Source organism: Saccopteryx bilineata, chromosome 1 (assembly GCF_036850765.1).
Source record: "Saccopteryx bilineata isolate mSacBil1 chromosome 1, mSacBil1_pri_phased_curated, whole genome shotgun sequence".
Taxonomy (NCBI): Eukaryota; Metazoa; Chordata; class Mammalia; order Chiroptera; family Emballonuridae; genus Saccopteryx; species Saccopteryx bilineata.
Window position 1 is genome coordinate 392,222,427 of NC_089490.1, and position 14,736 is coordinate 392,237,162.

General features: G+C 54.5%; 1 protein-coding gene across 1 annotated transcript; it reads right to left on the minus strand.

The window, feature by feature from the left end:
• Window positions 1-1,643: 1,643 nt before the first annotated feature.
• Window positions 1,644-5,655, minus strand: LOC136320825 (proteoglycan 3-like). The gene is made up of 6 exons (XM_066253972.1): window positions 5,521-5,655; window positions 5,009-5,132; window positions 4,276-4,580; window positions 3,486-3,617; window positions 2,536-2,635; window positions 1,644-1,819 (listed from the first exon to the last, which is right to left on the minus strand). The coding sequence occupies exons 2-6, from the start codon at window positions 5,067-5,069 to the stop codon at window positions 1,761-1,763; spliced, it is 657 nt and encodes a 218-aa protein (XP_066110069.1). The 5' UTR covers window positions 5,070-5,132; window positions 5,521-5,655; the 3' UTR covers window positions 1,644-1,760.
• Between the last annotated feature and the right edge of the window lie 9,081 nt (window positions 5,656-14,736).

Sequence of the window (14,736 nt, forward strand, 5' to 3'; positions counted from 1 at the left end):
TGGCCCCTCCAGGGATTGCAGAGAGGGAGAAGGAGTGGGGGCAGCCTCCTGGGAATGGGGAACACACATCAGAAGAAGTTAGGGTCTTTGCACTCACTCACAAGTGGCTGGGAGAATAAAAAATTCTCCCAGGGCTAGACAAGGCTACTCTCTCCTCCCTCCCACGTGATGACCACAGGTGGGGTCTCACCACTGTTAAAAAAAGAGGGAGGGAGGGAAGGAAGAAAGGGAGGGAGGGAGGGAGGAAGGAAGGAAGGAAGGAAGAAAAGGAGGGAAGGAGGGAGGAAGGGAGGGAGGGGGGAAGGGAGGAAGGAAGGAAAAGGAAAAGGAAAGGAGGGAGGGAGGGAGGGAGAAAGAAAGGAAGGAAGGAAGGAAAAGGAAAGGAGAGAGAGAGGGAGGGAGGAAGGAAGGAAGGAAGGAAGGAAGGAAGGAAGGAAGGAAGAAAGGAAAAGGAAAGGAGGGAGGGAGGGAAGGAGGAAGGAAGGAAGGAAGGAAGGAAGGAAGGAAGGAAGGAAGGAAGGAAGGAAGGAAAAGGAAAGGAGGGAGAGAGGGAGGGAGGGAGGAAGGAAACAACAGGCCCCCAATGGAGTCACTTGTGTTAAACCCACCAAGACTTAAGACCTAACCTAACTGCAGTCTCAGCCTCTCCCAGGAAGGTCACCTTTCACCAGCCAGTCTGGGATCACCTGGTCAGTACTAGTGAGGTAACCGTCTTGATAGACCCCTTCCAAAGGAAGGCGACCTCACCTGAAACAATCCACTGTTTGCTAGAACCTTCCTTCTGCTTCTTTCTGCCTATAGAACCTTCCATTTTGTCAGCTCCTCCAGCTCCTTTCTATTTGCAGGATGGGAAGCTGCCCGATTCATGAATCATTGAATGAAGCCAATTTCATGTTTAAATGTACTCAGTTGGGTGTTGTTTTTTAACAGTCTTCCGATTCTTGAATCAGGGACACCACCCTCATTTTGGAAAGCCAACCCGCTCCCACTCCACCCCATACTGAATCCAAACGAACTGGAGGGCCAGTTCCCCATCCCCCACACCCAGCGAGAACTTCCCCCAGAGTGGGGAAGGGGCTGTGGAATCACCCAGCCAGGGCAGGGAAGGGTCCCGGCGGAGCCACTCACTCTGTATGTATTTTTTTACAGAGACAGAGAGTGAGTCAGAGAGAGGGACAGACAGACAGGAACGGAGAGAGATGAGAAGCATCAATCATCAGTTTTTCATTGCGCGCTGCAACACCCTAGTTGCTCATTGATTGCTTTCCCATATGTGCCCTGACCGCAGGCCCTCAGCAGACCGAGCAACCCCTTGTTGGACCCAGCGACCTTGGGTTCAAGCTGGTAGGCTCTTGCTCAAACCAGATGAGCCCGCGCTCAAGCTGGCGACCTCGGGGTCTCGAACCTGGGTCCTCTGCATCCCAGTCCGATGCTCTATCCACTGTGCCACCGCCTGGTCAGGCCGGAGCCACCCACTCTGGGCTCCGCCCTCACCCTCATTCCACCCCCACCTCCACAGGGCACTCCGCCCTCTTTTACTTTCCTGAAAGCCCCACCCTGCAGAAGTGAGGGCTTCCAGGATTTCCCAACCTGGGAGAGTCCCCCAAATGAGCAATGAAGAAACAAGAGTCAGGAATGCGGTGGGAAGTCTAGCTTTATGACGGAGAGGCTGGGAGCAGAGCCAGTGCCCCCGGTGGGTCAGGGGCGTCACGGAGGGGCTGGAGGAGAAGGCTCTAGGGCAGGATGTCCGTGTCCCGGGCTTAAAAGGCGCAGATGAAGGGCAGGCACTTTCCGCATCTTCTTCGTCGCCAGCGACCACCTAGCGTAGAGAGCACAGCGATGTCACTGCCCGTCTGAGGTGGCCCGTGCCTCCCCTGCCCCTCCTGTCACCAGCTGTCACGAGGCATTTGCTGCATTTGCCGCACCTGCCCACTGGCTCGTGCATGTTGAGCTTTTTCCCCAGGACGGCAGTGTGCTGAGCGCTCTACGTGGGTGCCTGGTTAATCCTCACAGCGACTCCAAGAGGGAGGTGCTGTGTCCCCCCCCACGTCGCAGATGGGGAGCCCGAGGCTGAGCGGGGTCATCACTCGCCCGGCATCAGCTGGCGCGCGGCTGAGCTGGGGTGGGAGTGGGCCAGGCCCACTCCAGCGCGCACACGCGGCCTGAGCACTGCACTGAGCGCCCTCGCCTCTGGCATCGCGCTGCCCAAAGCAGGCACGTTTTCTGTCAGCCACTCTGAATTCCCACATCTCTCGTCCACACCATTCATTCATGCCTGCGACTGTCACCTGTCCCGTCAGTCGCTACCTTGTGCCTCCGGGCCCTGAGCCGAGCTTTGTCCGCGAGGATGCAGGACCCCCATCCAGCCCTCACCCTACACCTCAGCCCCGCGCGCAGGCGGGACCTGGGTTCTTCAGCTGGGGCACTGGGGCAGGTTGTGAGTCTGGGAGGTGTGTTCAGACAGCTCAAAGGGACAATACGCAGAAGTCCACCTTGCCATCCCTTCCCCTTGCCCTGGTGCCCAGGCCCACTCACCTGTGGTGCCCAGGGACACGCAGTGGCCTCCCCAACGCCGAGGCTGACATGGGGCCCAGTTTGAAAAGTCCCACCTGCTCCCGTCAGTCCAGCGAAGCCTCTAGAGAAGCAGAGGGCTGGGTCAGAGGCAGAGTCCAGGCAGACAGGGGCAGAGGTTCCAGAAAGTGCTCAGAGTGTCCCTTTCTGGTTACTGCCCACCCACCCAGAGACCAGCTGCCTAGAGACTCAGCCCTGAGGGTTTGCGAGCAAGGGCCGGAGAAGAAGCAGCCGTCACTCCCATCCATGACGCAAAGCAGGTTTTCAGACTTTCCCGTGAAGACGGGATCCTGTGGGTCTCTTCAGACTGCGGCTTCTGACTCAGGTGTCTCAAGTGGGACCCAAAACTGTGCATTTCTAACACGCTACCCAGCGATGCTGACACCGCTCTGTCCATGGACCGCACTTGAGTGGCAAATATGACAGCCTTTATTCACCCACTATCCCAGAGCCACTCTGAGAGAAGGGCCCCACTTTAGATATGAGGAAGCATTCGGCCTGTAAGTGACCAAGCTGGGCGTGGAGCCCATCTCCTGCCTCCAGTGGTGTGCTGGTAAATGTTTAACAACCAGTTCTGGGGGGGGGGGCAAGAAGGCAAAGGGTGGGAGGAACCCTGATTTGTAACAGTTGCCAATTTCCTCCTTGGTGTAAACACCCCCGCCATGGCAGATTTCAGTCTAGAAGCATGAAGTCACCGAGCATGGAGTTGGGAAGACATGCACGTAATCACCAGTTCTCCCGAGCCAGCGCGAGCCAGCTCCCTCACTGTCCCTTATCCTAGGGCGAGCCAGCTCCCTCACTGCCCCATATCCTAAGATCTCTTCAGCTGCTGGAACGAGGCCAGATGCCAGCAGGTGATGCCTTGGGGAAATCGGAGAGACCTTCCTGTACCTGGGAGTTGGCCTCTCACTTACCTGGCACCTGAAGGTGGCTCCAATCCAGACCTGCCCTCCGTTGATCCCACTGGTCAAGCACCGGATGCGATAGTTGAAGGCGAGGCTGTGGATGGAGACGAGGTTGCCTCTGTAGCACTTTCTGCAGATTTTCTATAGAAAGAAGAAGGGGTGGAGTAGAGAACTCACTGTGTTTTCTCCAGTCCCCAGGAGAGAGCTGTCCGTCCTCTGCTTGGTCAGAAATCAGGGATCTACTTGCCCCCTCAACCCCATCTTTGCTTTTCTGTGTGTCACCCAGAACTTCTCGAAAGAAACAATAATACTCAGAATAATCATAGCCACCACTTACTGAGAGTTTACAATGGCCCAGGGACTGTTCCAAATGCTTTTTAGGTATTATCTCGTTTGATCCTCACCACCACCCTAAGAGGCTGGTGCTGGATAGCTCCCCTGTACGAAGGAAGTTACGGAAGCTCTGAGAGGTGGAGTAACAAAGCCAATGACACACGGAGCCAGGGTGTAACACGGGTACATCTAATACCAAAGCCTTTTGTCCGAGTCAGTCATTCTTGAAGTGCTCTCTCCAGACCAAACAGTATCATCACCACCTGGCACTTTGTTACAAATGCTAACTCTTGAGCGCCCTCCAGACTCGCTGCGCCAGAAATCTCTCTTTTTAACAAGACCTCTAGGAGATTCTGATGCACACTGGGCTTAGAGAACCACTTGCCCAAGTGAATAAGGAACAGAAGGTTGGATCCGCTCTCTTCTCCCCCTGGGCCTCCTTCCACAGTAGCTCCCTGCCACTCACGTGAGCTTTCCAAAACCTTCTGCGTCTCCGCACCAGCTTGTAGCGGCAGGTCTTGCACCCAGGACTGCCCAGCACGTCTTCTGTCTCCTCTGCCGTGGGGCACTGCAAGTCCTCATCTCCGGCATCTGAGTCCGACTCCTCGTCCTCAAAGTCGTCTTGACAGCTGGAATCATTCACCTGCTCTCCTTCCCACCGAGTCACCTCCCCAGTCAGAGCCCACGCTCCATCCTGCTCCCCGGAACCTTCCAGATCCTGGCTCAGGTCTGCCTGGGTCTCTCGGCTGTCCAGATTGGAAGCATCGTTCTCTGGGAAAAAGAGGTAACTTGCCATCAGGTCGGGCTCTCCCTTCTTCCAGGACCATGGACAGCTCCAGCAGCCCCACTCGGGCTTTCCCAGAGCCGCTGGGTGGAGCCAAGGCCCCAAGGGACCTACTGGGTGTCTGCAAGGTGAGAGGCACAAGACGGGTGAGAACCTGGCGCTGGCTGACACGGGTGTGTATTTCGAGGGTAGGAAGAAGCACCTTCAAGAAGACCTCCATCTTCACAGGAGGGGGGTGTTGACTTGTGGAGAAGCTACGACAGAGTGTTCAGGTCTGAGTCCGAGAGAAATCTTTCCAGAGAAGAGCTGGGTCAACTGGACAAGGGACGCTGTGACCCCAGCCCCAAGAGAGCCAAACAGGTGTAGGAAAGAGGAAACAATACAAAGCTGGGCAGGAGGGGAAGGCGGGACTTACCCAGATGAAGAGCAGCGACTGTCCCCAGCAGGAGAAGGGTCAGGAGCAGGAGGTGTTTCATATCCACTCAGTCTTGTGAGGGGGGCACAGCTTCACCTCTCCTCCTTGGGGGTGTCCTGTGTGCCTACATGGCCCATGTCACACAACAGAGATGAAATGTTTGTTTAAGTAGTTGATCAACGGGCAGACTAGAGAGCCTCCTTCTCCCCCAGTGAGCAGACCCTGACCTGGAGGATCAGGAAAAGAACATGGCAGTGTCAGCTCAAGTACAAAAGTCCCTTTTACCTGAGAACTCCAACACCGATCCCGGGACAGCCCTCAGCCCAGACCCCTGTCCTTGCAAGAACAGGTCTGCTCGGAGTCCGAGCCCATTTCACTCACACTGGGGAAGGAGGAGAAGGATGGTGGCCACTGTGGTCCTAAGGACAGGCTCCCTAGGTATTTGCCATTTAGGCTCCTGCTTCCTCGCAAGCCTGGGACCCCTCCTCCCTGGGCAGCTGGGGAGCACTCACCTCTCGGAGTCTGAGGCGTCCGTCCACTCTCAGGATCTCTGGCTGCTGGGTCCCGGAGGCAGTCTTTATATTGGCTTTTGGGGAAGTGGGAAGAGGCTGGGTGATTGCCCCACGCTGACGAGGCAGGCAGTGGAGCTGATAACAAGACATTTGCTCAAGCCTCTCACCTGCTCTCTGCTGGGTCTGCAGGGCCCTGCCTCTGGAGACTACTGACACAACTGGGAGTCCAAACACCCATGTGTGCTGGAGGAGACCCCAGATATCCACTGCCCAGACATGCTTACTCTTAGCACCCTTAAAGTGCCCCGGTCTGAACCCCAGGAGTGGCCTTTCTCTGGTCAGTACCCCAGAAAACGGCGTGGAGGATCCCAGGAAGCTGGAGGATCCTGAGGGGCGGAGGGAAGAGGTGAAGGGAGCCTCACCTTCCTGAGCGCCTCTCGTCCAAGGTCTTTATATGCATGCCGTCCAAGAATACTGTCCTTCACCTCGTTCCCAGGAGAGTGGATGGTGGCCCCTGCTTCACAGTTGTGAAAAATGAAGTTCAGAGAGGGAAAGCCACTTGCCAAGGGTGCACAGGGGTCGGGGGACCTGGGATTTCTAAGTCGTTTTGGCTCCCAAACTTTCTCTCTCTCTATGTGTGTGTGTGTGTCTCTCTCTGTCTGTCTGCCTCTTCCTTCCTCCCTCCCTCCCTCTTTTCCTTACCCCTTCCCTTACTCCCTTGTTCTTTCTCTCACTCTCCTTCTACCTCTCCTTCTTTCTTCCATCTTTAATGTGTGAAAAGCTTACTCTCTTTTTTCTGTGCTATGGATAGATCAAGGTTCTGGACCTCTGCACTGTTACTATTTGGAGTCCAATATACTTTGTTGCGGGGGGCTGTCCTGGGCATCGTTCAGAGTTCAGCCCCAGGCGTGGTCTCTACCCACTCGATGCCAAAGCGCCTGCCCCAGTCAATCTGCTTGTCCTTCAGAGACCGTCAGAAACAGCTCCACGCCTTTCCTCATGCCCTTCGGGATGCAAAGTTGTCCCAGGTGAAGATCGCTGATCTAGAATATGCCATTTTGTCCAACCTCAAGGCATACCTTCAAGAGGCAACAGCTGGAATAAAAAACCTCATGCAAAATCACTTAGACACCCTGCGGGCCCTTCTCACCTCCCACCCCCACTCCCCATCTCCCACCAGCCCTCTGTCACCACCAGCCTCAGGACTTGGGGGGAACGGGCGAGGTATTCACTTCAGGTGCAAAACTTAAGGGGGCACTAAAGAATTTAGTAGTCAAGACAAATAATACTTTAATGTAATCTTTCTTTAAAACCACAATAAATGCAAAAAAAATAAATCTATGATGAACAAAACATCAAAACTTTAATCAAGCAAATTCCCTGCCGTCCAAAAAGAGGTCTGTAAGTGCTGAGCCCTGACTTCACTGAATGTCACTGCCAGGAGCTAGTGGCCTTGTCAGGGTGGGGGACTCGACAGTCCCTCTGGGCAATGAATGCACGTTTGCTCCTCAGCCCCCAGCCCAGCCCTCCGGGGCTCAGGGTGCGAGCGACAGGCAGCCCAAAGCGGGGGGAAAGCTTGAACTCCCTCCTTTCCTCTCACCTCCCAGGGCACCGACAAATAGAGAAGTTTCTGAGAGGTCGCTTCTGGGCCTCATTGCAGAGTAACGGTCTTGGCTCTTATCTCCCTGGCCCAACGGACCAGACCTTCAGCTTATCTACCTGACTTCGGGTGGTGGTGATAGCGAGCATTGGCCAATCTTGGGGCCCAAAAACCTGGTCTTGGGTTTAAAGTTTGAGACCACCTTAGTAGGGAAGGGGCTAGACCCCCCCCCATCATTCTGTTCCCAGGCGAGGGGCATCGTGTCACTTGGTAGTTGGGATGACTTATAAAGTCAGCTTCTCTCAAGAGCCAGCCCCACGATCAGCTTGACTCACACTGTTTTATTTGAACAGCCCTGTGCAACAGACGAGGAGACGGCATCTCAGAGGGCTCAAATAAGTTGCCCAAGATCACCCAGCAAGTCAGAGACAGACCTAAATGCTGGTCTCCCAGCTTCTACCCACCCCACCCCCCATGGCTGTCTTCCCTCTGCGTCTCCTCCTTCACCTCCCTTCTGACCCCCTGCCCCTTCCCCCCCTGTTCTCTTTACACTCGAACCCCAGACAAAGCTATTCTAATGGCTTCAATGACAACAGCGATGTCTGATTTAAACTAGAAGTAACATTTGTAAAGGACCGCCACAGACCAGACACTATGTTGCAGTAAGGCTTTGACATCATTAGCCTACTTAATCTTTACGGTCGTCCTATGAATTAGGGATTGGCATTTTCGGTCTACACATCCACTGCGGAAGATCGGAGAGGTTGAATAGCTGGCCCGCATTCATACCCTTAGAAAGGGGTGGCATGTCTGACCCTAGGCTGACTCCTTTGATCTGCCCAGACAGGCCACACTACCACCAGTCTATACAGCGACATCGACGTTTTCAGTACCCATGAAACTCCAATTCTCTGGCTTACTGTTGCATCTATGACTGCAGGGGTTTCAAACTCTGCCTCTTGTCTCGAGAATCAGTCCAATCTCACATTAAGCAGAGGGTGGGTCTCACTGTCCCGAGAAGCAGTTGCGTGTGACGCAAATGAATGACAAGTCCAAGAGTCGTCAGCCCCTCTGTATCTGTCTTGTCATCTGTGAACTGAGGCTCATGGCAGGACCGACCTCTAACGAGATCAGCTCCAGTAACGTTCGCAGGACAGCGCTTGGCACATGGGGCTGAGGGTGGCCCTGTCAGGAAACCAGAACTGGAACACTGACCCTTACACACAAGGAAGCACTGAGCCTCGGAGTGCCCGGCCCTGTGCTTGCTCAGTGTAAGCATCTCCAGGGATTCCCTTGCAAAGGCACAAGTGTAGGTCACAGAGCTGAGTTAGCACCTTGTCGGAGAGGGGGAAAGCCCACATTTGGGGATGGAAAGCCAGGTCTCTTATTTCGTTGACTTTACATTTTTAGAACTTTTCTTGCGGACGTATAACATGCATCCAGTCAAGTCGATGGGCTACTCAGGGAACTTTTACAGAATAAATGTACCCACGTCATCGTGCCCAGATCGAGACACAGAGCGCTACCAGGAGCCCAGACGCCTCCTTTGTACACACTTCTTGACATTAATGCTTCCAAGGGGATTCTTATGGACTGGACATCACACTCCACCCCACCCCTCACCCCAACAGAAGAGTTATGAGGGACAAGACAAAGTCCATGCCCCACTTAGCCCGGAGACTGACATCTGGTAAATGCTTAATAAATGGGAGTTTTGCTTGCTCTTTATCATAAACATTTGAATAAAGGGAAGCAACACCTTCCCACACCAGGACGTGAAGTCCACAAGGGCAAGGAGGACGGCTGGACTTCACAGGCCGAGCCCAGCACCGCGTCTCAGAACCCCACTGTCTCGGAAGTCCGTGGACTGCTGTGGCGCGGTTACAACGGCCTCGGTTTGATTTCTATCTGTTTCTCAGCTTACCGTGCAACCGTGGGCAAGTAGCTGCTGCCCTCTGGGCCACACTCAGAAAATTAAAGTTCTTCCTGTGCGTCTCTCTCAGATACTGGTCTCATCTCTAATTCTCTGAACTGGAGGAGTCCCAGAGGAAAAGCGCCTCTCCAGGCATTGACCCCTGACTTTCTGCTCACCGCCCTAGCAGAGGGAGGGTCCAGACGCCTTCCCTCCTCCCCTGTGATTGGGAATCTGCCGTCTCCAGCTGCGCTGCAGTCCCACGTCCCAGGATGGACCCAAGGGGACAAGAGTGTGCCCTGCCTCCCCCTGTGCCCCGTCCCCACTGGTCATGCTCTGGAGACAGCCAGCGCTTCCTCCACGGAATCCGAATGGTTCCAAGAACGTGCTCGGAAATCCGGTCAGGAATGAACGACGGAAAAAAGTAAGGCTTGTTGAAGATCGCCCCGGACTGAGCTGGGCAGATGGGCCCTGAAACGAGATCTCAGGGAGGGATTTTAACAGCAGCAGCAGCTAGTATGTCGGAAGCACTTTCTGTGTGTTGGGTGTTTTGGGTGCTCCGTATCATTTAAACTTCTCAACAACTCCGTGAGGCAAGCACCGTTCTCATCTGTCAATTAAAGACAAAAAGACTAAAGCGCCGTCTGGGTAAGTGACTTGCCAGGCAAGCATCAAAGCCCAGGTTTGAGCGGAGAGCCTGCCTTCTCACCCTGCACACCTCACTCCCTGTCGTGGAGAATAAACAGCACAGCCCACTCATGGGGACCCTGGAAGTTGGGTGGGGGGAAGGTGGCAGCGTGGGAAGCATGAAGAACAAGGTTCTTGGAACTAAAAGAACCCCGGCTCCGTCCCTGGGCTGTCACTCATGGGCTGGCCCACCGAAGGGGGCGCCTCACCCCCCAGGCCCTCTTTGCCCTCTGTGAGTTAAGTTAAGGATGACAGCCTCACAGGGTTTGGGGAGGAAGAACTGAGAAGCTGTCTGTGCAGTACGTGAAGTGCCTGACACGTGGTAGAACCTCAGCCAACACTCCTGAATATCACCCCCGTCCTGGGAATGATCACGTTCGAGGAAGGAGGCTCAGATAGGTTAAGTGATGCTCCAAATTGCACGTCCTAGCTAACAGTGGAGCTTGAAAAGTCACCTGTCACCCACGGGGAGAGGTTTTCTGAGCATGTTCTACATACTCATCCCTCACTGCGTGGGACAATTCAGAGCCCCCACCAAGAGGAACCAAGTCAGGGGCACCTGGGATCAGAACTCTGCTCCGCCGGCTAGAAACTCAGAGAGGTGACTGGAGGTCCCATCAATGTGGGAAGAGCCAGGCACGGGGCTCACACGGCCGCAGCAGGGAGGCCTGTGTCTGCGCAGTGACTGGCCCGTTTGGCAGAGGCGGGTAGAATGAATGGGAAAGGCAGGCTGGCCCTGGTTATTAGTGGACAAGGCTTTGAGGCTTGCTGGTCTCAGCACCAGGCTGGCCACACCCACCATCCCTGAGGCAGCTTCTGCCAGAGCACGGGAAGGCTCCCAGAGATGACCGAGGGCACCCATGGGGGCGGGGGGCTGGGTAGCTCAGGTGTTCCACCCAGACAGGCCATCTGCCCCTGGCCAGGCATAGGAGGACGGTGTTCTAACTCAAACTGTCCGTCCTTCCATTTCTTCCCCAACATGACACCCCAGAAATACCCAACCTTTTGCAACGTCTCCTGGCTCAAGTCACCCTGCAGTTTCTGCAAGCGAGTCCCTGTGAGTAGGGGCCAGAAATCTCCAGGCGTTGGGGGTTAAAAGATTCTTCTCTTCCTTCCTCCCTTTTTCTTTTCCTTTTTTTCTTGCTTTTTCTTTCTTGCTCTTTCTTTCCTTCTTTCTTTTTTTTTCTTTCTTTTCTTTTTTTTTCTTGCTCTTTTTTTATTTTTCTTTCTTTTCCTTTCTTTCTTCTCCTTCTTTCTTTTCTTTCTTGCTTTTTCTTTCTTTCTTTCTTCTCTTTTTCTTTCTTTCTTCCTTCCTTTCCTCTCTCTCTCTCTCTCCCTCCTCCCTGTTACATACCCAGTTCCACTCGAGCCTCTGTTCTGTGCCAGCCAGGGTGAAAAGCCCTGGGGATATATAGTGGATAATAAAAGATACAGTTACTATGCACATGGAGTCCCCAACATAATGGAGACATTAATTTTTTTTAAGCATATGTGAACTGCCACTGTGACAAGCTCCACAGAGGAGAGGTACCTGGTGCTTTGAAAACCTATCCTAGGTAACGCAGCAGAAAGGAAGGTGGTGGGATCTGAGAAGGAACCGTAGGAGTTAACTAGGAGTTGGGAGGGATGCTTCCCAGGCAAGGAAAATAAAACTGGTTCACTTTTTTTTTTTTTTTTTTTTTTTTTCATTTTTCTGAAGCTGGAAACAGGGAGAGACAGTCAGACAGACTCCCGCATGCGCCCGACCGGGATCCACCCGGCACGCCCACCAGGGGGCGACGCTCTGCCCACCAGGGGGCGATGCTCTGCCCATCCTGGGCGTCGCCATGTTGCGACCCTCCTGGGTGTCGCCATATTGCGACCAGAGCCACTCTAGCGCCTGGGGCAGAGGCCACAGAGCCATCCCCAGCGCCCGGGCCATCTTTTGCTCCAATGGAGCCTTGGCTGCGGGAGGGGAAGAGAGAGACAGAGAGGAAGGCGCGGCGGAGGGGTGGAGAAGCAAATGGGCGCTTCTCTTATGTGCCCTGGCCGGGAATCGAACCCGGGTCCTCCGCACGCTAGGCCGACGCTCTACCGCTGAGCCAACCGGCCAGGGCCGGTTCACTTTTAAACAGTACACTTGACCTTCAATGTGGCTTTGTGTTTATAATAAATATTACTAGCTGCCGTTCATTAAGGACCTACTGTGTGCTAGGGTCAAGCGCTTCTCCCGGTGGGGACTCGTTTCATCCTCACCACTCCCGGAGGCAGACATCATAACCCCTGATTCAGGTGAGAGAACACGGCACTGAGAAGCTGACTCATTCAAGGACATGCGGCCTGAGCAGGTGAGGCGGAGGTACCCCAGCCCTCTCTGCACCGAGCCCCGGGCTGCGGAAGGAGCGCACAGCCCGGCCCAGCCAGTTGACACATCTGGGCTCGTGGACTGTCTGTGTGGACTTCTGGGGAAATAACGATAATACAAAAACGGAATTTAAAGATTGATAGTTTTCATTGACTTTGGCTTAAGACTTTGGATAACTTTGCTTTTGCAGTTTTCCCATTCTAATCAATACAAGAGAATCTGTGTCACTGTATCAGACAGAAACAAGCTTGGGCAAATGCTTGCAGGGTGGCTTCCGTCCTGAATCAAGGCGATGACACTCCACGGCAGTGAAGTGTGAGCGCGCCTGGCACTGCGCTTCCTCCCCCACCCCCGCCAGGCAACTGCAGCTGTTACTGATGACATCTGTAGCACCCACACCTGCTGCCTGCCAGGTGGGGTATTTGTCAGGTTTGAAGCGCCTGAGGTACATTAACTCACTGCAGCCTCACAGCTCCATGATGTACTCCTATCGTCACTCCCATTTTGCAGATGAAGAAACGGAGGCACCTGAGTCCCAGCCTGCGTGGGGAAGAGCTGGGAGCTGGCCTTCGACGGTCCAACTGCAGAGCCCGAGCTGCCTGTACCTGCTATGCCTAGAGGTTCTCTCCAGTCCTTACCACAGCCCCGTGGTTCTTACTATCCCCATTACAGGTGAGAAAACTGAGGATGTTCGAGATTAAGGGTTTCTTCAAGGTCACACAGCTGGGCGGTGCCCATGAAGCCCTGAGCCCTTCCCAGACACCTACTACTCCTCCAGTCCCCACTCAGGCCTGGGAGGTGACACTGGGCCCAGGAAACACAGCGCTGAGGGGCCCAGGAGCCGACGATTGTAGTTAGGAAATCAGTAACCCAACCCCCTGGCACCAGGGCCAGTGTGACCAGGAGCCGTGGGCCTGGGTTTAATCGCCCTGCCTGCTGGTGAGTCGGCTCCACTGTGGGCAGTGACCTGCCGTGTGCCCAGGAGCCACCCAATGTGTCCTCCCTGGGGACTCCCCATGGCCAAGCAAAGGAGCTTGTGCCTGGAAGCAAGTATCCTTCCTAAAAAATATTGGAGCATGCACTACCCGCTGCGCCGGGGACACACCCAACACATTTAGAATCATGTGTCCTGGAGGAGCTGGCAGGAAATGGGGCTCTGAGAATAACCAGTGGGGTCTCTAACCCAAACTTCAAATTTGGGGACGAGGGTCCAGGGCCCCTGGGAAGAATTCAGCAGCCAACACCGTCAGCGAAGGAGTAGATTAACGAACAATGATTAATGGATGCATGGTCATTCCCTAGAAACTGGTAGAGTGGCTCTTGGGCAGCAGCTGGCCTCCTGCATTCTGCAATCGCTTCTATTCTCTCATCTGCTGACCTTGGCTGTCGCCTGGGGCCCCTGGACGGGTGGAGAGGGGATAAACGGGCTGTGATGTGGCCATGGGATGGAGTTGTAAGCAGCCATTTACAGTCGTGTTTTTGATGACTGTTTGATGACATGAAGAAGAGCTTATGCGCTGTTTCCATCACGACACGCGCACGTTCGTGTGACTCTGGAGGCCACATGCCAACGCATGAACCAGTTACTTCTGGGTGGTGAGCCTTCTTTCTCAGCTAGTTCTCCCTTTTGTGATGTGTTTTGCAACCACCATGTGATTCTCACAGGAGAATGAGTGTAAAGAGAAGGGAACATCAAAAATGAACATGACCTTCGGAGTCAGACAAATCTGCATTTAAATACCAGCTCCACAGCCCTGGCCGGTTGGCTCAGCGGTAGAGCGTCGGCCCGGTGTGTGGAAGTCCCGGGTTTGATTCCCTGCCAGGGCACACAGGAGAAGCGCCCATCTCCTCCTTCACCCTTCCCCCTCTCCTTCCTCTCTACCTCTCTCTTCCTCTCCCACAGCCAAGGCTCCATTGGAGCAAAGTTGGCCCAGGCACTGAGGATGGCTCTATGGCCTCCGCCTCAGGCACTAGAGTGGCGCTGGAGGAAACGGAGAAACGCCCCAGATGGGCAGAGCATCGCCCCCTGGTGAGCATGCCGGTGGATCCTGGTCGAGCACATGCGGGAGTCTGTCTGACTGCCTCCCTGCTTCTAACTTCAGAAAAATACAAACGAACAAAAAATACCAGTTCCACAACGTGCAGGCCAGAGGACCTTGGCCACTCGGAGCCTTTCCTAGCCTGAAAAACCGGGGCGATGGTGGGGATGGTCTCACAACGCCCCTAACTCGTGCTGTCTGCTGTCCTTTCCATGGCAGGTGCTCTCCCACTCATGAAGTGTCCTCTGACCCCTGGGAAGGCCCCACCTGGCAGGCAGCCAGCAGGGGGGACGCGTTTGCTCTAGCCTCTCTGCTGAGGCTGATAGGGGAGGGAGGGTTGCGCTGGGAGCCTGTTGCCCAGTGAAATCGAAACTTGTGAAACGGGTTGCTTTCTTCCTCCTTTGAAAGAGCGGTTGGTCCCATTTGAGGAAGAGGCTGGGGAAAGCAGGCTCTCCGGGCAGAACTAGGAGCCTGTGCACGTGGCCCGCCCCTCGCGCCCGCTCACCGTCTGTAAACCACCTGACTCTCTGGAGATGAGTGTGCTCTGCGCTTTCTGAAGACTCCAGGTGCTTTTTTTTTTTTTTTTAAATAACACCTCTATTGAGATATAATGCACATACCACACAACTCACCC